This window comes from Otolemur garnettii, unplaced genomic scaffold (genome assembly GCF_000181295.1).
Source record: "Otolemur garnettii isolate 467f Iridium unplaced genomic scaffold, OtoGar3 scaffold00030, whole genome shotgun sequence".
Taxonomy (NCBI): Eukaryota; Metazoa; Chordata; class Mammalia; order Primates; family Galagidae; genus Otolemur; species Otolemur garnettii.
The window spans coordinates 15,475,634-15,496,779 of NW_003852425.1; the positions used below are offsets into that span (position 1 = coordinate 15,475,634).

A 21,146-nucleotide genomic window follows, 5' to 3' on the forward strand; every position below is an offset into this window, starting at 1 on the left:
GTCTGGTCTGCCATTTCTTAGTGTTGCAAATATTGTAAAATGTGAGCCTCAAAAACAAAAGGAAGTATTGAAATTTATTAAAACTTTTTATTTCTAAAACATTTTGTTCTTAAATCCTAAATCCGCCTTCTTTTTACACGTACTGAAGGTTTACGCGATACTACACAGCCGGAGTACATTTTGAACGGTGCCAAGTATTCATAGGATTTTAGTATATTAAAGCCCCAAATTGTAATATTTGCAAAAAGGTATTTTAAATAAAAGAATCCTTTCAAAGAAAAACAAAACACAAAAAGGAAAAAATAAATAAAAGGAAGAGGTGACGGGCTCCTCTCATTTCTGAGAAGTCCTGGGCAGAGCGGCAGAGCCTCACAGGGGAGGGGACGGTCGGGGCAGACAGAGGTAGGAGGACATTCCGAGATGAAAACTGGTGTTCAGGGTCTGAACAGAACCCTGACATGGGAGCAAGTGCGGTGGAAGCAGAGTGAGGTGACTGGACTCAGCCACAGAGGGTAGGTTTCAGGGAGTGGGGTACGGCCAGACAACCAAAGACCTGGGAAGATGAAGGCAATTCAGCCTTCAGAATTCTACTTTAGGTCAGAGAATTCTAATTTGATCTAAATCAGAGTGTATTAATAGACCTGTTGAGAAGTGATATTGGCCTGGGGAGCAAGAAGGGTGTGGGGCATGAAACCCGGGTGCAGGGCTTGAGCGGGAGCAGTTGGATGGAGCCAGGGAGAGCCAGGAGGATGCAGCAGGCAGCCGCAGGGGAGCTGGAGACAGAGGGAGCCGGAGCGCAGCCCACAGGGTGTCTCCCTGGAGGGCAGCGGGGGACTCGCCTATTCAGCCAGGCACCTGCCCCGTGCCACTGTCCATCCCACAGACAGACCCCCAAGTCTGCTCCACCAGGCTTTGGACTAGATGGGGGTTCAGGGATGAACAAAGCCAGACGTGCTTGGGCAGTCCACAGTGGGCTAAGGAAAGAGAGGCATGAACTGAATAAAAACGTTAACAAACAGGGCGGCGCCAGTGGCTCAGCGAGTAGGGTGCCAGCTCCATATGCCGAGGGTGGTGGTCACGGGATTGTGGCGGCACCTGTAGGCCCAGCTACTCGGGAGGCTGAGGCAAGAGAATCGCCCAGGAGTTGGAGGTTGCTGTGAGCTGTGATGTCACCACACTCTACTGAGGGTGACAGAATGAGACTCTGTCTCAAAAAAAAAAAAAAAAAAAAAGAAAGAAAAAGCTAAGTATGGATTCAAGGAAGATAGATCTATTAATCAACAAATACTGAGGGCCTTTTATATGCAAGAAAATATATAAAATACTGGATGATCGGTTCATATTCTTTTCTCCTGGAGAGGTAGAAGCTGGCTTCTCTTAAATACAGATGATAATTTTGTTCACTCAGTATGAGTAAACACTGACAAAATTATGCATGAAGATGAATAAGAGGCATTCACTGGTTTCATATCCCTCAGTAAGAGATTTAAAACATAAAAAGTAATCACTCATAAGTGACTGCACAATAAGTCCTTAAGAGTGACATAATTACAGCACTCAGGAAGGTCAGTTTGAGAGAATCAGGGAGCTTTATACAGAAAGAGATACATGGTCTATAGTATTGTATTGACTGATGCTTAAATATAGAAAAATAAATGTAAAGAACAATGTGTCATAGATTATCTGATGAAAGACTGTGAGGGGAAATGGCCTGGCAGAGTGATATTTAGAAAAAGAAAAGTTAGAAAATCATTTCAAATTTGTGCACATCTCAATACTCTGGCAAAGCTACTAAAAATGGTATATATGCCTGAATTAATTCTATTAAAACTAATATAAATATATATTATATCTTTGGTTTTTGCCTAGAAGGTTCGAATTTATTTCAGAAAAATCTCATTTGCAATTTCTGGAACTGACTTCTGCAATGAATAGACACGATCATTCTTAATTAATGTTCTCCTTTCATAACAAGAGTAAATGGACAGTGAGTCACAGGCCTGCTAATCTCCATTCTCCACACAGCTCTTGACTGATAGATGTGTGATGGAGGGTTTATTTTTTAGAAATGCAAGGAGACTATCTTAGATTAATATATTCTAATATTCACATATTAAAGTCAATCTTTTTTGATGGTTGACTCTTTTGAATGTTGGGAAGTACATGGTCAAAGTACTTCCCCGGGAAGGTGGGGAAATAAATGATACTCCATCTTCCAGGAAACGTGGAGTCTTCAAGCAGCGGCAGATAACGAGATATTAAACAGTGCTAAATTTGGCTTTTATTTGCTTCACTGGTGCTTCAAATCTCCTTGGCTAACGCAGAAGGTTTCCAGACCATCACAAACCTAAGTGAAAAGTGAAATACTGTGGGCAGTAACTATATGAAATACCGTATTTATTTCAAGTGACTCCTGTCATAATTGATTGAAGGACTGGAAGTCCCCTTAGACCCAACCGCTGTGAGCTTCAAGAGCCAAGCTTGGTGTGCCGATTATATAAATGATAGGAGGAAGATAGAACAGTATTTACACTCTGGCAGAGTCAAAGAATTCATGTCGAATAAGAAATTTTTTGCTCTCGACTATATGCTATTAGGACAGAAACTTAATCTCCTCACCCCTGAGCACAAATTTCTCTGTTTTGCATTATGGAGTGGTTATGACAGCAGAGAAGGAATTCAGAGGCGATTTTTTAACTTCTAGATTTGTCTGACCCCACTGCAGGTGCCTCTTTAGCACTCATGGTTACTCAGGCTACCGACCTCTCCTCTCTCTCACATCTGCTGTGTCCGCCTGCGGGTCTGAGTCACACGGATGAAATCATGACAGTCATATATCTGCGAACACTGTCACAGCATTGGTGAAAAATACATAAAGGTGATAAAATTAATATTTTAACATGTCCAAAATGGGGAAGCTGAATATTATAACTGTTGACATCAAGTGTAGAAATCGTGAGGCAAACAGAGAGTTTCCATTTGTCATGTCAAAATGATCATTCAGTTGGAAGCAAGTGATTTAGCCATAATTCAGTATAGCTCACCACTCAAAATAATTTTTATTCCCATAAATAATGAAAGCTAAAATGTTTTAAGCATATTTTTTCTACTTAATTTGATGTCAGTTTTCGTTAAGATTTTATTGTTTGCTTTGGATTCTATTTCCAAATTATAACAAGCTTTTGCCAATATATATGTGTGTGTGTGCATATGTATGTGCGTGTATGTATGTATTAAGTAAGGTTGTTAAAGGTTAACTGTGCATGCTTCTGAAATCTGTGGAAGGAAACACTCTAATCTCTCAGATACATCATATGCCCTTTGTAAATTGATGTTGCTATGGTAAATGTTTTCAATTAATATTGGATTCACTGAGGGTGGGAGTATGACACGTTATACAATAGAAATGCACTTGTTATTTTTTATACCCTTCTCTTTGAAAGTGCCGTGAGGTTTGTTGGATGGAGTGACTTTCACCTGCTAAGGCAGAGCTCTGCCTCTAACCTGCACATCAGATCGGTCCCTTTATATGTGATTAAGTGGAATATGTTACCTGTGAAAAGTGTTCTGTGCCTTAAAAGGATGTGCTCTGCACTTTTGCTTAAAGAATGCAACATTCACAGGGAATGGTTCCAAATGGTTTCCTTGAATAGGGTTATTAAAATATTAATTCAGACTACATAAATCTGAAAATAAGTGAAACAAAGAGAATTTTTCTGGTGGCTAATAGGTGCAAAAAGAATCACTTTTCTTGCTGTTGTGGAAAGATATGTATGGCTGCCTTTCACCAATATCTTCAGACAGATTGTAACAGAAAAATGATGCCCTGAAAATCGGGCTCTGTGTCTCTATATGTGTATCGAATTTCCTAAATTCTTTAATTAATCAAGCTCTCTTAACAGCACTGTTGTAAAGCAGAGGAGTAGAATTAAAAATTTATCAATTAGAGGCATCATATGGAAAGCCCCTCTAGAGATTTCGGAAGCATTAGGGATTCATATCGAAGGGCAGAAGATCCAGCTGCACCCCCCTTTTTGTTGGTAATATCATTTACTTCTTTATTAATTTTTAACTGTTACAAAATAAGAGATGATCTTTTTAATGATAAAACACCTTAGATATACACCCCTAAATTTGCTGTCATCCTCCTGCGTTGTTTTTTCTTCAAGGGACCCGTGTTTACAGACTGATGTGCCTCTTTCCAGCCTCCTCCATGCCCATAATAAAATAATAAAAATATATAACCAGACAGACACCTGTTTATTGGGTTTTTGTTGTTAATGTTTATTAAGATGAACTCGTCCTTCACGTGTGAGTCTGCAGTTTACTTTTCTCACTTAATATACAACGGCAATACTTCTAGGGCAAGAGAGGCAGATCCAACTCCAGACTAGTTACAGCTCACTGCCCAACTCTGCAGAATGCAGCTGGGAGTGGGGCTGTGGCCTGCAGTCTCAGCACTTAGAGAGGCCGAGGAGGGAGGATTGCTTGAGGCCAGGAATTCAAGACCTGCCTGGGCAACACAGGAAGGCCACATCCTCATAAAAAAAAAATCTTTAAAAAATGAGCCGGGTGAGGTGGCATGCTCCTGGGGTCCTATGTACTCAGGAGGCCAAGGTGGAAGGGTTGCTCGGAGCCCTGGATTTCAAGGTTTAGAGAGCTCTAATCTCACCTCTGCACATCTGCCTGGCTGACAGAGGGAGACCCTGGCCCTGTTGCATGGAATGGTCTTCCAAAATGTTAAGGGTATGAGTAATTTTACTTTAAAAGATAATTCTAGGGCAGTGCCTGTGGCTCAAAGGAGTAGGGTGTTGGCTCCATATGCTGGAGGTGGTGGGTTCAAATCCAACCCGGGCCAAAAACACTGCAAAAAAAAAAAAAAAAAAGATAATTCTAGATAACTTTCCTCAAAAACCTGGGGCTGTGCCCCCTGCTATCAGCACTGTGTAAGACGGTTCCATGTCTTCTCCCTTTAAAAGCTCTGCAGACACAGATCAAAACTCCTTCACGTTTTGCCACATGAATGGCCAAAAATGCCATTTTTTTCCTTGGCTTTAATCTCTCTGGTTATTAGCAGGATTGAACTTAGGTCATTTTGTTAATTGAACATTAGTATTTTCCACTTACTTTTCCTCTAGGCCACGTGTCTTCTCTGTAAGGACCTCTTGGTTTTCTTGGAAAATTAAACCTTTCTCTGGCCTTTGTATTTTTAATCACTCATAGTCTGCTCTTGGTTAAATAATTCTCATCTTGAGAAGTTTGTATATGTGTGGCGCAACTAAAACTTCTACTCTGTCCCTTCTAATCCTTAATAATGTACCGTCTGGCAGGACGAGGGCCCCTTGGATTCAGGAGGATGGCATTTTTTTCATCCTTAGTTAGAGCTGCCGTGAGTTTATTCATTTTAAAGGACATTTCAAATATTTCTTATTGTGTTTATGTTTTCTATGTTTTAAACCTATTTATTATTTTGTCTTTATTTTCACTCTATTTTCATTGATGCTATTGCTTTACTCTTATTTCTTAAAATGAACATTTATATATACAACTTATATTTAGATTACATTGTATTTTACTTTATCCTATTTTTTCAATATGAAAGAATTTAAGGTTATCGAGTTTTCTGTGCATACTGACCTAGCTAGGTCTCACGGGTTTTAGTCCTTGTCATCATTCTCTAAACCAATTTGAAATTTTAGTTTCAAAATCAAATTGATTTTCTCCTTCTTTCAGGGTGTGTGATAAAAAATGGTCTTAAATTTTTAAGTAGTTAAGTTTTCCATGACTTTTTTTGGTCTATTTCTGTTTATTGGATTACTATCAGTGGGTGAGAGTATAAAAACTCAAATTACTATGATCAACTAAAATTTCTCAATATCTACCTATGTAAGATTTAATAAATGTTCTATAGACATTAGAAAAGAAATTGTATTTTCTTCCTAAAATATAAGATATAAATTAGATTAAATTTCCTATACATTGAATACAATCCCACATCACACAGATGGGGACATGTTCTGAGAAACACGTCCTCAGGCAATCCTGTCCCTGCTGGAACACCAGGGAGGGGACTTGCACCAACCTGGACAGTACGGCTTCCGGCACACCCAGGCTCTGGGGTCCGGACTTTTGCTTCTGGGCTACAAACCCATACAGTGTGTTACTGTGCTCCATAGTGCAGGCAGCTGTGACACAGTGGTGTTTATGGTCTAAGCACAGTCAAAAGCCATGGTGCAAACATAAAAAAAAGGCACACCTGTACAGGGCAGGAACCATAAATGCAGTAGTCCTGGGTGGGTGAGGGAGTGGTGTGTGAGCGTGAAAGCCTGGGGCATTTATACAACAACCGCAGACTTTAACAACTTGTATACACAGGTACTGAAACTTTCTGCTTTATAAACATGCATTTTTTAAATTTTTTTGACTCTTCTGTAATAACATTTAGCTAAAAAAACCCACATTGTCCACCTGTATAAAATATTTTTTCTTTACACACCTTTCTTCTATAAACTTCTTGCAATTTTTTAACAATTTTTATTTTTTACTACTTTTTGTTTAAAACACAAAACACACACACACCACACACACACATGAGCCTCAGCCTACAAGGGTCAGGACCATCGGTATCACTGTCTTCCACCCCCACATCTAGGCCCCCTGAAGGTATTTGGGGAAAATAACACCCAAGGAGCTGTCACCCCCTGTGATAACATTGCCTTCTTCTGAACCCCCCCACCCCAGGCACCTGCCTGAAGCTGGTTTACTGTTAACTCTTTTTTTTTTTTTTTAAGCAGGAAGAGCACATTTTAAACTACTTAAAAATTATCCTTTAGTAAATATGCGTACACAAACCACTAACATAGTGGTTCTTTGTCATTATCAAGCATTAAGTACCACATATAATTGTATGTGCTATGCTTCTACATGACTGGCAGAGCAGAGTGGTTGTTAATACCAGCATCACCACAAGAAGAACATCACTTAGGATGCCACCTACAACACCACTAGTCCATAGGGATTTCCAGCTCCGTTATAGCCTCATGGGACCACGGTTGTATGCACTGTCCATTACTGACAAACAATGTTATAAGGCACAGCGCTATATATTTAAAATTAGCCTGCTGACTGAAATATTCAGATGCTTTATGCACTTGCCTTTGGGGATCTATGTGATACACCAGAAATCTTTTCATAATTTTATTTTAACCAACTTCACTTGAAATTTTTATTTTATATGTTTGACAGTGATGGGTTTTGATGCCTAAGGTATGTAATGCCCCATCTTTGAGTGAATTGTACCTGGAATGATTGGTATATTCTTTTAAACACAACATTATAAAAGTCGAGGTTCTGATAACATCATCTGTTTATACCATTATTTCTAGAACGGTGCCTTCATAGGGATCATAATTTTGTTTTCACAATCTTTCTCCCTAGCCTTTGAACCACATTCTCCAAAACTTATTATCTCCACAAAGTTTTTCCTGATAAAGAGAACAATGTAGATTCTAGCTATTTCTACAATATGGTCTAGAAAATTACTACTATAGAATGACTGAGGGGTTATTCTCACGAGTCTTTCGTGCTCAAGTTGATCCTCTGTAATTCTTTATTTCAAGTCTTCTAGGGTATTTTCATCATCGAGGCCTTCCATTAGTCACTCGATAACACCTCTTAACTCGTCCATGGAAATGTACTTTAGGGAAGAAACAATAATAACTAAGTTTGCTGAGCATCAGCTGAGCTTTGCACCTGTTCATTAACCACAGCCCCGTCAGACAGGAACTGTCATTATCCCCATTCTACAGATGGGGGGAAACTGAAGCACATCAAGGCTGAAGTACATCGTCAATGGCTGGAAGTCAGCAAGTGGTAGAATCAGATTTTTGCTTGTTTGTACCATAAAGACTGACAAAGAGTATCTCCTTGACTAATCCTTAGCCAGGCTCTTCTGAGCACTTTCTCAACTAGGCCTCAACCTGGGCCTGCAAGACTTGAACCAACACTTGCACAGTTTCTAACAGCTCAATTCTATATCCCGACCGTGCCCCCCCCTTAAAACTCTTATTTAAGAAAACTCAACCCTGGCAAAAATAATCTACTGTTTGCTCCAGACAACACCTAGGAGTCAGGCCTCCGTCTCCCATCTCTGTGGTGGGACACGAACGTGACTGTCATAACTTCTAGCAGCACACCCAGCTGGCTAATCACACTGACGTCAACCCTTTCCACCTCCCTGACTCTGATGAACTCACACTTACCCTCCTTCCCATTCCCTAAATGTCCCTTTAAAATTCCCAGGTGTTCCTGCACAGAGCAAAGTTGAGTTCGTCAGAGTTTAAACTCAGCTTAAACTCTTCTCCCTGCCCTAACACCTGCCCTTGCCACTAGAGTAACATGCCTCTTTGTCTACCTTTGACATCAATTATAACACAGAAATGAGGTACCAGAGACACAGCAATGGGAAAAGTTGGCAGGAAAAATGAAGGGCTTTGGGGGCCACTGCAAAGTCCTGGGCTCTGAACATGAGAGGTGCAGGAAACTCATGAAGGAGTTAGTGGCTAGAAAATGGAGCCCCTGGGGCCGCTGTACAAGGCACAGACACAGGGACGCCTGGCACCAGGCAGGCCAGTGAGGAGGCCATCGTGATAATTCAAGGAAGAGAAGACAGTGCTGGGGCCGGAGTGAAGAGGATGTGGACCAGGAGAAGAGGCCACAGTCTGCATATATTTGGAAGTCTGCCAGTTATGGACTGAGCGAGCAAAAGACATCAGTAAAGATACCAGTGTTTTTGGCCCAGAGGAGCTTTAACACAGGAATTGCCATTTACTGAGCTGGAGAGGTCTGAAATATTACACAGTACTCCAAATAAGGGAATTCTTGTTTATGATCATTTACTCATGAAAACTGAATCAGTAATCAAGGAACAGAGATCACAGCATTGTCAACCTGCACTGGTATTTTTATTCCTTACGCTCTGTAAGTCAGATGACACAGTTCATGAGATGCCAAAGGGTCAATCCATGTATTAGCCTGGACAGCACATAGGATTGCTTTGATCTGAGATTGGGAAAATATAGCCTGGGGGCTGGCTGCCTATTTTAGTAAAGAGGTTTTTGATTGAGGCATAGCCAATCCATTCATTTATATGTTATCTCTAGCTATTTTCTAACTACAATAATTGAAAAACAAAATATGTGCTTATAAACCAAAAATATCTGCTGGCTAACACTGTAAGAAGTATTTGCTAATCTCTGGTTTGCTAATCACTTGCTAAGAATTAGGAAAAAAAAACTGTTAAAATAGGCTGACCTAGGCTGATTGCAAGGTATCTTTTAATAGCTAAGTATCAGGAATATCTCACCGGAATTCTGACTAGTATTATTTCTTTTGCATGTGCATGAGAATATACAAGAAAAAATTATTCAAAAATGTAAGATAAAGCCAGTAATCTATATTTTGTGTAATAGAAACAAATTGTATTTTTCATAATATATATGTAATACAAGTATATACCTGTGTATACATATATACACATACCTGACTCATAAAAACTTGTATAGTAATATTCTCTGGAAGACACACACATTATTAACAGACTGGCAGCAGGGAATTATGGAATGAGCATGGGTTTCAGATTCAAGTAAATATGTATTTAAATTGCTATTGTATTTACTGGCCATTTTAAGCTCATTCAATCTCCTAGAGCAGTGGTTCTCAACCTTCCTAATGCCGTGACCCTTTAATACTGTTCTTGTGGGTCATGATCCACAGGTTGAGAATGGCTGTCCTAGAGTATCAATTTCACATATAAAAATGGGGCTAATGCTGGGCGCAGTGGCTTAAACCTGTAATCCTAGCACTCTGGGAGGCTGAGGTGGGTAGATTGCCTGAGCTCACAGGTTTAAGACCAGCCTAAGCAAGAATAAGACCCCCTTCTCTTAAAAAAGAAAAAAAAATAGCCAGGCATTGTGGTGGGTGCCTATAGTCTCAGCTACTCAAGAGGCTGAGACAAGAGAATTTTGAGCCCAGGAGTTTGAGGTTGCTGTGAGCTGTGATGCACTCTACTGAGGGTGGCAAGTGAGACTCTGTCTCAATAAATAAATAAATGGGGTTAATACTTTTAACACAGAGTTTATATGAGAATTCATGTACTTGCCATTCTGAACCCAGATAGGTCCACATTTATATTATTCTCATGAACAAAAACTATTGCTAATAATTCAATCAAGTCTTCCCTAGGTGGAAATTAAATAGATTTTGGTAAAAATAAAGAGGAAGCATGATAATTTAAAGTGAAACCCTGGCAAAGCCCTACCAGTGACTTGAATCTGCTGTTTACAGGAGCCATTTAACATTTCTGTAATCTGTTTATTTCATATAATTGAAGTGTGATGAGGAAGCAAACAGCCAAATGTGCAAATGAGCATCATCCTGGGATCCAAGCATCTTCCTGGGATCCGAGCATGATCCTGGGATCTGAGCATCTTCCCGGGGTCCGAGCATGATCCCGGGATCCGAGCATGATCCCGGGATCCGAGCATCATCCCGGGGTCCGAGCATGATCCCTGGGTCCGAGCATCATCCCGGGATCCGAGCATCATCCCGGGGTCTGAGCATCATCCCGGGATCCGAGCATGATCCCGGGGTCCGAGCATCATCCCGGGATCCGAGCATGATCCCGGGGTCCGAGCATGATCCCGGGGTCCGAGCATGATCCTGGGATCCGAGCATCATCCCAGGATCCGAGCATCATCCCGGGGTCCGAGCATCATCCTGGGGTCCAAGCATCATCCCGGGATCCGAGCATCATCCCGGGATCCGAGCATCATCCCAGGGTCTGAGCATCAGCCTGGGATCCAGGCATCATCCCGGGATCCAAGCATCATCCCAGGATCTGAGCATCAGCTGGGATCCAACCTGTGTTATCTTAAATGACACCAGTCCTCAGCCTTCACAAAAGAATGGAGAACAAACAATTGAGTGTGTGGCAGTGAAGTCAACAAAACATAGGCTTGGTGCCATCCTTTCTAATAATCACTGAGTCTTCTTTGCTGTCAGCTTCTCCACTGGCAACGTGGAGATAACATCACCTTCTTGGTTTGGAGGGGCAAAAGATAGCATAATTCTTTTGTTGCCCTTTTCCCGAATACTGGGATTCTCTATGCATTGACTCTGTCCTTCTAAATTAAAAGTAAATGCTAGTCCAGGATTAGGATGTTTCTCAATTTTCCTCCTTCAATAGCAAGATAAGCATGCTTTTATTTTTTTGTGAAGGGAGAAAAAAGAATGGAGGAAAGTCAACACTAAAAGCCATGACTCATGTTTATTTTCAGACAATGATTTAATGCCATCCATCTTTGCTGGTGTTCTGTTCTTTCCAGAGGCTGCTGCTGGAGCTACCACTGCTGACTGTCACTGTCAGGCAGACCTCATGCTGCCCACTTCCATGCCACGCCCAAGGCAAGTGCGCAGCTCTTCCCACTTTCCAGGCGGCTCCTCCCAGTCAAATAGATTTGACTCAAAAAGCAGCCCTGATTTGCCATGTCTGTTCTAGTGAACAGACTGTCAGAGGAGGGTGCAGGGTGAGGGGTCACAGCCCCAAGGAAGGTACCGTGCAGTGTGGCTACTGACCCCACGGTGGTGGCCAGGAAATGATGGGACTCCCAGGCTGGGTGGGGACTTCTTCAAGTGTTCTGTAGCAATTGCACAGCTGTTTGGGGCCAGCATGTGGCTCTATTCTCCCACATGAATGAGTATAACAGACAACCTACTGGCTAGTGCCCACAGAATAATTTTTTCCCCTTCTTCTGTGAAGCTTAAACTGAAAGTCAAGCTGTCTGGAAAGAGGAATGGAGAAATGGGTGTGTGGGGTGTCTGCCTTCCTTTTATCCTGATTCCCAAAAGAAAACTTGGGATTTTAATTTCAAAAGAATGCTCATATTATTAGATACTATTTAATACAACTAGAGAAAAGAGGTAAGGAGTTCAGGGTCCTGGAAGTAGAGAAACTATTCTGATAAAGCCTCATTTTTCTGGGGGCTTGTGCTAATTTTGCCCTGAGATTTTAGTACTGTCTAGGGATAAGCAGTATTTTTTTTCATAATGATAGAATTTTAAAATAAAATAGATTTAACATAATGGTCTTAAAAGCAACCAAAAGCCATACTTGTGTACCACTATGTACCTTTCCATAAAAAGTCTAATCAATGTTGTGAACTAGAGAAAAACAATTCTGCATTAACATGTATGTTATTTCTAATTAAACAGATAATCTGGTAAGTTTACGCATAAATAATGTTACGTTTATGGCTTCATATTTTAAAATTAATTCCTTACAGGAGTACAGGAAGAAAAGCCCAGGAATCTGGGTTCTTACAGATTACAGATGCATCCTGGCAGGAGGGTCATGTCTCCCTTCTTCTGCTAGAAATTAAGAAATTAGCGTATAGTAGTTATTAGTGAACACTTACTAAGGATTGCTAATTTGACAAAACGCCAAAGAAAAACACAGTGGAATCTTCTTTGTATTTACTTTTTTTTGGTCGGGGGTGGGGGGGAATCTCGCTCCGTCACCCAGGCTGGAGGTCAGCCTCTTGCCTGGGCTTCTCAGCGTGCTGGGATTACAGGTGTGAACCCGTGTGCTCAGGCAGTGGGAAGCTTTTGGGAAAATTCTTTAGGAGTTTGTTCACTCTGGTTTTATCTCAATAGCTGTATTCTGTCTTCATTATTTTAAAACAAGTGATAATATAAGATTCTAATTTCAGGGTTCTCAACCTGTTGCTTTGGGGTGTCTAATGTAATCTTTAAACAAAATTGTTCTGTTTGCTGGTGATAGATATTTATGCTTAGAAACACAGGGAAAGGGTCCTTTCTGGTTTCAAAGTGTGATGTGTTATTCTTCAAAAGATAAATACTTAATGAGACAAGCATCTCCAAGAGCTTCAGAGAAGCAAATGTGTATTCCTCTTTTCCTCAAACCACTCCCCAAATAAGAGAGGAAACAACTGCAGAGATGACAGCCCAGCACATCCCAGTCAAAGAAATTCCATCAGTGTAAGATTTCAAGATATCAGGTCCAAAGAAAATCTTTCATTTTGTAAAATTATTTTTCTCTTACAAATTAGTTTGTGTTTGTAATGCAGAGGACTAAGTGAAACAAATAGCAAATGAGTAAAATACCACATAAGCCTAAGATTTGAAAGGCCATATATGAGACGAAAGTGGTTTTTTAAAGAAGGTCACCATAGCGTCTGTTCTTCCTACAGCCTGACCACCGAAACCACCACTCCTGACTCTGAGTACAGTCTTCAGAAAAGACCGAAACATCCAGGCTGACTTCAGACATGTGCGGGTAAATAAGGCTTCATACTGATGAAACATCGTTTGATATCCTCTCTTCTAAGCAATATAAAAGATGTCTAAGAACTCTGAGAAAAACATACTTGCCATTCTCAGTGCTTCTTTTTTCTCGTATCATAGGGCTATTTTCAATGACAATAACAACTCAGGAATGAGCACACACAGGGCTTATTCCTCTCCTCCTTTGTTCAGGCTCCTGCTGTCTGGGTCTGTCCTTTCTGTCTTTCTTTATTTGGCCCCCTTTCCTCTCTTTCAAGATCCCTGCAGTGTCTCACCTTCTCCGTGGATTATACTGAAAACATAAAGGTGACCAATTCCTTTCTCATCCTAAGGTTCCTTCACATTTCTCTCAACACACATCATCATCATCATAATATTGTTGTGCATTTCTAGGGGCCTAATGTGTGAGGGTGACTGAATGTTACCTCACTGGTCCTCCAAACAAACCTGGGGTGGTAAACTATTGACCTCTCTGCAGATAAAGGAGCAGGACTAGCTGGTCAAGAGGGAAGAAGAAGATTGCTGCCAACCTGGCCCCAAAGCCTGCATTCTATCCCTGAATCTGCGTTTGATTTAAACAATAAAATGTTTTATAAAATCATGGCAATTATATCTTTATTTTAAAATCAAACATCCAAGGGACAGTTAGCATGTCATAATTTGTCTTGTTTGTTGATACAAGAAATTGTAAAGTCCACAGGGTCCCAGATGAGAAAGAGAATCAAATAAGGAGAAAAAGTACTAAAAGAGAAGCCTCGGGTGGCACCTATGGCTCAAGGAGTAGGGCGCCGACCCCATATACCGGGGGTAGCAGGTTCAAGCCTGGCCCTGGCCAAAACTTTATAGAAGAAAAAAAAAACAAAAAAGGAAGCCTCAAAATATTTCCACTTTGTGGCCCTGCTGAAGCCAGTGCCCGTGGCCAGCTGCCCAGTCTTCTCTCCAATCTTCTCCTAGGCCAAAAAACAAAGCAAAACAAAGACTGACAGAGTAACAGGAGATTTATCAAAGAGAATGAAAATCATTTTCAAATTTTTAAAGTCGGGAAAGAGAGAGTGTGAGCTCACTTTGATTATAAAATTGATACTGCAGAAGACAGTAAAACACTTTTTCTGGACTCAATCAGATCTACTTTAATGGGAATAATTTTGAATTGCCTTTAATTGCCACTCTGAAGTCCTAGGCTACAGCAGAATGGACTGCAACTCAGAGGCCTGATGGGGCCGGGTATCCTTTGATACGTCACTAATCTACTTGTAACCACCTGTAAAATCAGTCAGCTGTGCTACCTACACTGTGTCTAAGGTTCTCTCCACCTCCCGTCCAAGTCTGCCAGTTTCTATCCAAGGAATTCTCATTGTTTGCGACCTAAGACCCCCCCCCTTCTTCCTTTGATGCCGCCGCTGTCCTCCTCCCTCTGCCAGCTGATGCCCGAGCATCTTCCCTTGTCTTTATGTTCTCCTTGTTCCTCTTTTTCTTATGGGATTTTTTAAAGATTCTGTCTTCATATTCTAGTTGTTTGTGTTTTTCCCTTTTATTTTTCTTATGGATGGTTCCATTGTCTTGGATTTTACTTTTGGGAAAATCTTTTTACTTCTCTTTACCTTTCTTTCTTTCCTGTAATACTTTTTATGTTTTCTTTCTTTCCTTTTTATCTCCTTTCCTCTAAAGGACTCATGATAACTCGAGATTTCTTTTCATTTTTAAGAAAAGAGCACTTTCTTCACCAAAGTACTCACAGTATCACAGTTCTGCTCTTCCTCACCAAGAACATCCAGTTCAGGAGGAGAGAGGTTCCAGGTATATCCAGCAGGGAGTCCATCGTTCCTCACAAAAGTACATGTGGTACATGGTCTTTATGTCAGCCAGGCCAGGGTAAGGGCTCACGGCACGCAGTCGATACACAGTGATGGGAAACAGTGGACGAACTGCTCTACAGCCAGGCCTGAGCTGTCGAGCACAGTAACTGAGTGTTTCCCAGTCGGGTGACACAACACCCAGCTCAACCTGGTGCAAACAGGAAAGGCCAGCATAACTGAGAACCCCATAAATAGTGATGCCGCCCAGAATCTACATTCTCTGCAGGTGTCTGCGCTGCCCTCTAGGGCATTATTGTGATTCCATCCTGGCTCCCTCCTGAACTCAGCAGACCCTCAGACGATAAGCCTATTGCTGACATGCAACAGAAAATGGATTTCCAGCAACAGTCCTAGGATTTGACTGGCTGGATGATGCACTTCATTCCAAACCAATCCCTCTGGAGAGGGAGGTGGGATGTAGTCCTTCCCACTGCAGTCCACCACTGCAGTCCTGCTCTCCTCGGGAGCCTGGGTGAGGGCTCAGGCACCATACACAGCCTCAGGGCGCGAACAAGGAGGGGAGCAGCTTCTTACTGGAAAGCCGCCCAGCAGATTCCACGGCGGGGGCAAAGGCGAACACAGATAAATAAAAAGGGGTAACTGAAATACTGCTTGTTCTTCTTCCAGGGAATTGTTTTGATAATTATATAACTATAAGAATTAATAAAAATTCTGTTTTGTGAGAACGGAGCACCTGACGTCCCTTTCTAATCAATTCCTCCAGCACCTCACTCTGAGATTACCGACCAATGCAGTTGCCCACTCTTATCACTGTTCAATAACTTCAACGTCATTACTCTCAAATAATGAGGAGAAAAGAACAACAGTAACGAACCACAACAAATGACAGTTTGGTAAAATAATAATATTCTCATGGGAACGGAGTGCTTAAAAACCAATTTGTGGATATTTTGAGAGAATATACACTCAGCTCAAGCAAACATAGAGGAAAAATAACTTTTAAGAGTAAGAGACAAGAAGAGGACCCATTCACATGTGAGCGGCTGTTGCTTTCTCATAGTCTCAGTCTCATTACACATCTTCTAGCTCCCAGCAGATACAGAGCTCACAGGACTGAGGGCCAGGACAGTGACAAGAGAATGCACAGAGAAGCCGTGGACACGGTCATATAGTGACTGCAGTGGTCAAGTCGTTATTGAAAGATAATTAGATCATATGCAGGGCTTCAAGTCCATAGTCCTGGAGAAAAAGGCCCATGGGTGTTATGTCCAGAATCTAGAGTTTCTGGATGTCCATTTCAGAAGTAATTCTTCCCAATAAGTAGAATATGAATACTTTTATTTTCCCAGTACTAAAGGAAAACAAGAGCAGAAAAAAAGAAAACTAGAATGTTATCTGCAGCATGAGTCATCGGCCGCTGCAGCTCACAACACCCAGGTCTCTCCCTGCCTCGGCAGCTCTTCAAAAGGAGAAGACTATCTTTTAATGACACACATAAATCCCTCCACTGCCTGGCCGCAAAGCACAATTAAGTCTGGCCTTTTATGCTTAATGAAACACCTGCCCACATGCCAACAGTCGCTTTGAGCTTTTTCTGTGTACCTCCAACAGCCCTAGCAACAACCCAGGTCTACCTGAGATGCTCCTGGTCGAATCTGCATGGCTCTGCCATCACTGACTCCACACGTCTCCTGACAAGCCAGTTAGCCAAGGGAAACGCACAGTCGGCCACCTGTATGAACCGCCTGAACGGTTTCCTTAACTTTTATACATGAAATTGTTGTTTTTCAAATTCTTGCCAGTAAATACATGCTTCTGTTTTTCAAGTTGTGGCTGTGATAGGAAGGTATTTAAACAAAGTCATCGCTTCGATACTCATGCTCAGCCCCACTTCCCTTTATTAGGATAAGTTTTCAGATTTCAATGTATACTTACTTGTATTATAAAGGCTAGGAGTCCACAGAGAATCTCAAAGCATACATTTTCAATGTTCATTTTGAACCACAACTAACAACACAGGTAAAACTATGTAAATGAAATTTAACTGAAAGATTTACCTTGAGAGATTTAGTCGTCTTTACAATATTCAATTTTTCTAGCCCTATCTGAAGTCTTGAAAGCAAATGCCTCCTTGTAAAGAAGTTAACACAGCTACAAATGCAGGGCTCTTGTTTTCGTGAAGGGTTATGTACTGGACGGTAACTAGTAAAGGACAGAGTCCCTCTCACCTGTTTGGGAGTCACCCCAGGCATGCGAATGTCCATTGTGAAGTCTGATGAGTCCACGGGGGTCACTGGTCTGCTCGCACCAAGACAGTCATTAGAAAATGATCTGGTAGTTTCTTTAAACCTTAAAAGAAGAAGAAAATTTCAATACTCTTGAACATAACGGAATCTAAACTCAACATGAGACGGGGATAAAAAGGAATTTTGGGATCCTAAGTTAAAGATTATTGATGGAGAGCCAATGAAAACTCTGAAGATGTGACGACTGTATAATGTTTTGAATCATACATAGGTCAGCGTTTTATAGTCCGTGAACAATATATAACCAGTTTGTAAACAAAATATAAGCAACACAACCAAGCAGGCTACATTTAAAACTATATTCAATAAAAAGTCATCAAAATATATTTGTTCCTATTTGATGAAGGTACAGTATTAATGTACTAGAAATTATTGCAGGCATGACAATTTTCTAATGGCAGAAATAGTAACCACAACCCAGTAAAAATCTCTGTTTGATTGTCTATGTCGATTGCCCAGTATAACTAATCAGAAACAAAAAACTAGCCATGTTTGCTAGGAGGCAGAGTTGAATGATGAGGAAATAAAAAACCGAGATGTGAATTACGAATGTGCAAGTGTATAAATATTTAACAGGGTGATTACGCGGCGGGTGTGCACACTGTTCGCCCAGAGCTGCACAGCCCTGTCTGCTCCCACCACCGTCTATCTCGGGGTTTTATTCCCTGGACTGTTACCTACAAGGCGTCGGGTCTAAGCGGCTGCTTTGCAGTCCCCCCACCCCGAGAGGGAGTGATCCGTACTGGAGGACCACAACTTCTATTGGAGTTTTGAAAGCCAGGGCAGCTGGGCTGCAAGACCTGGGGCTTTCTCTGCAAGGGGGACTTTAGAAGTTGTTTCTGGGCTGACGTTCCCAGTGGTTTCAGCGAAGGGAAGCAGCCGGGCGCGTCGCCCGCTAGCGAGTCGGTCCTCAGCCGCACGCCCAGGACCCCCGCGGCCGACACCCACCTCTTGAAGACGGAGAGCGGGCCCCGGAAGCCCAGGCAGCCGGCCGTGAGCGCGAGCAGCAGCGGCGGCAGCAGCAGCGGGCGGCGGGCGCGGCCGGCCATGTCCGGCCCGCGGGCGCGGGGCGTGCGGGGCGGCGGCACCTGCGTCCTCCGCCCTCCGAGCCGGCGCCGCCCGGGGCTAGACGCGCGCGCTGCTTATCGCTCCCGAGTGACAGCGAGCGCCGGGGACATCACACGAACCCGCGTCAGTCATCACTCAGGACCTGCGGAAATAGAAGCAGATAATGGATGACTAACACGTTCCAGCGTCTGTCCTCAGCACATCCCGCCGAGGTTCCTCAGACATCAGCGGTTCCCCCAGCCCGCGCCCGGGGGCACCGGGACAATGCGGGTCTGTGGGTCCCCCGCGCCCAGGATTTCAGGGTCCGCACAGCAGAGCCCGGTCTGCGTCCCCGCGCTCCCTCCCCTGCGTCCACCCCGTTTCTTTCCCACTTCTCCCCCTTTGGTCCCTCACCCTCCTGATTTCCTTTTAATGCTCTATCCCGCTCTTCTGCCACCAGAAAAGCGCTTAGCATTTTTGCAAAATGTAAACAAACGTATTCATACAAATGACAGGCTAAGGCACAAGGGAAAAAGGCTAGGAGAGGTGACGACAAAGCACTTGGTTTCTCCAACAGTCAGACAGAAGACTTGGAGAACAAAGGCGTGTTTATATGCGTGCCTCGCAGAGCCCAGATCAGAGGGAAGATCCCCCTGCCAAGAGCTCCAAGGATCAGCACAGAAGGAATTGCTGAACTTGTCAGAATTATTTTAATACAAACAAAAATTCCACAGCTGATATATAACACGTAAATGCCTATTTAAAAATCCTGCATCTACTATACAAAATAATACTTGGTGACTTATAAGGCCCAAAAGATGCTCTTTCTTGTATAAAGTGTGGAGATTTACCAAACCATGAAGGAGAATCTCAGCTGACCCCCAAGTGAATTTTATCTCCAAAAGGGTATGATCAAAATCGTTGCATTATTATAAATGAGAGGCCACGCAGAGCTAGGGCAATATCGCGGTGGTTTATGGGGAGGACCCAACTACACTAAATTTTACAAAATTCATGATTTGACTTTACTGCTGCTGTGAACATATTTCGGACTATGTACAAGTCTGCAATTTTAGCCAGATGGCTTTAATTAAAATTGTATCATTCGCAATATAGAAACCCTGTACCTCCAAAGGAAAAGATTTCTTAAAGTTTTATTTCAACCAGTAATTATAAACATGGTTTGGAGAATCTAGAATGAATTCCATGTCTAGATGCATTAACGGTAAGAAACAAAAATCAATAAGATCGAACAGAAGTACTCCCTAAAAGTAATGCAGCTACCTCTAAAGTATCCCCTGGAAATCACAAGATACGCTTAGTGAAGTTAATCTTAAAACAAACAAACAAACAAACCAAAACTAAACAAATAATCCAGAACCAGAACAAACATGCCAACCAAAACACTAACTAACCTTGAATTAAGTGAGATTCCTCGTGGTCAGAGCTTTCCAGATAGCAGAAACATACATACACCAATATAAATAAAACATAATAATATCCAACAAATTCAAGGATGCTTGAGGCTCACCCGCACCCAAGCAGCAGAGTTAATTTACATAAGCAATGGCATTTCAAAAGGATTTATAGTATTTGTTTGAACTTTCTCTTTGGCTTGCTGTTTGAGCTTTCAGCAACAAAATCCTTCAGCAGTATCCTTACCCTGTGGGAGAAGAAAGAACTCCTTCTGGGGAAGGGAAAGGGCTGGCCTGAATGCTAAGCTATGGCCTCTGCTAGCAACAAAGTATAATCTTGTCAAATGATAATACTTAACATTCCCTGAAGTTTTGTGTGTGTGTGTGTGTGTGTGTGTGTGTGAAGAGGGACTATATTTTAATATTTCCTTCAGAACAGAATTCAAGGACAGTTGTTCTTCCAGTTGGCCAAGAGATTTGGTATTATACAAACACTTGAAAACAAATTTGGTATTAAAATTCTCTAGCAGAAACACACCCTTAAGTACTAGCTTTTGAAAAAAATTCCACTTATCTTTTTGATTTTGTTACCTTTGATGTCCCTTAATCACCCACTTAAAAAATGAAGAATTAAAGTTACGGGTAGAAGCAAAGTTGATATTTGTAGCCACAAAGAGAACAAAAGGTCTCGGAAATGAAAGCTGATTCTATTTCTTGTTTCTGGCTGCCTTATAAGTGAAAGACAAAATACAAAACATCAGACTAAAAAAAGTCAACCATTTCATTTGTTAAGAGTTCCCACTAATGTGGAATATGTAATATTCAAATCTAGTCTTCTTATTTAATATTTTAAAACTTCAAGATATGTTGCCCTGAGATAATTTCTTCACTCATCCAAAAAAAGTACAAATTTCACAATCTGTACAAAATACTGTAACATCTATTGGAGTTCTATAAAATGAATAAAACTTAAAGAGAATATAATCTATTGAGGGAATGAGAACTTTCCGAAGGTCCTGTTTAGAATGTGGTCTTCTAGTAAGAGTCCTATTGAAGGGAATCAGGGAATTTTGAGGAAGGAAAGAAACTTCAAGAGGGTAAGAAAAAAGAGAGGGGTCAAAGCAGTCTTCAGTGGAAGAGGGGGTTATGGAGAGACATGCTACAGGTTGTAAGAGTTTTGACCTTGCGAGGCTGACGAT

At 41.7% G+C, this 21,146-nt stretch overlaps 1 protein-coding gene across 3 annotated transcripts in view; it reads right to left on the reverse strand.

The window, feature by feature from the left end:
- The window catches only part of PAM (peptidylglycine alpha-amidating monooxygenase), a 149,315-nt gene extending 130,781 nt beyond the window's left edge, over positions 1-18,534 (reverse strand). For all 3 annotated transcript variants that reach the window (XM_003788932.2, XM_003788933.2, XM_012804625.2), the window contains exons 1-2: positions 18,434-18,534; positions 17,408-17,528 (exon numbers count right to left, since the gene is read on the reverse strand). In XM_003788932.2, coding sequence (XP_003788980.1) covers positions 17,408-17,528; positions 18,434-18,534 — 222 coding nt within the window. The remainder of the gene's footprint in view (positions 1-17,407; positions 17,529-18,433) is intronic.
- Between the last annotated feature and the right edge of the window lie 2,612 nt (positions 18,535-21,146).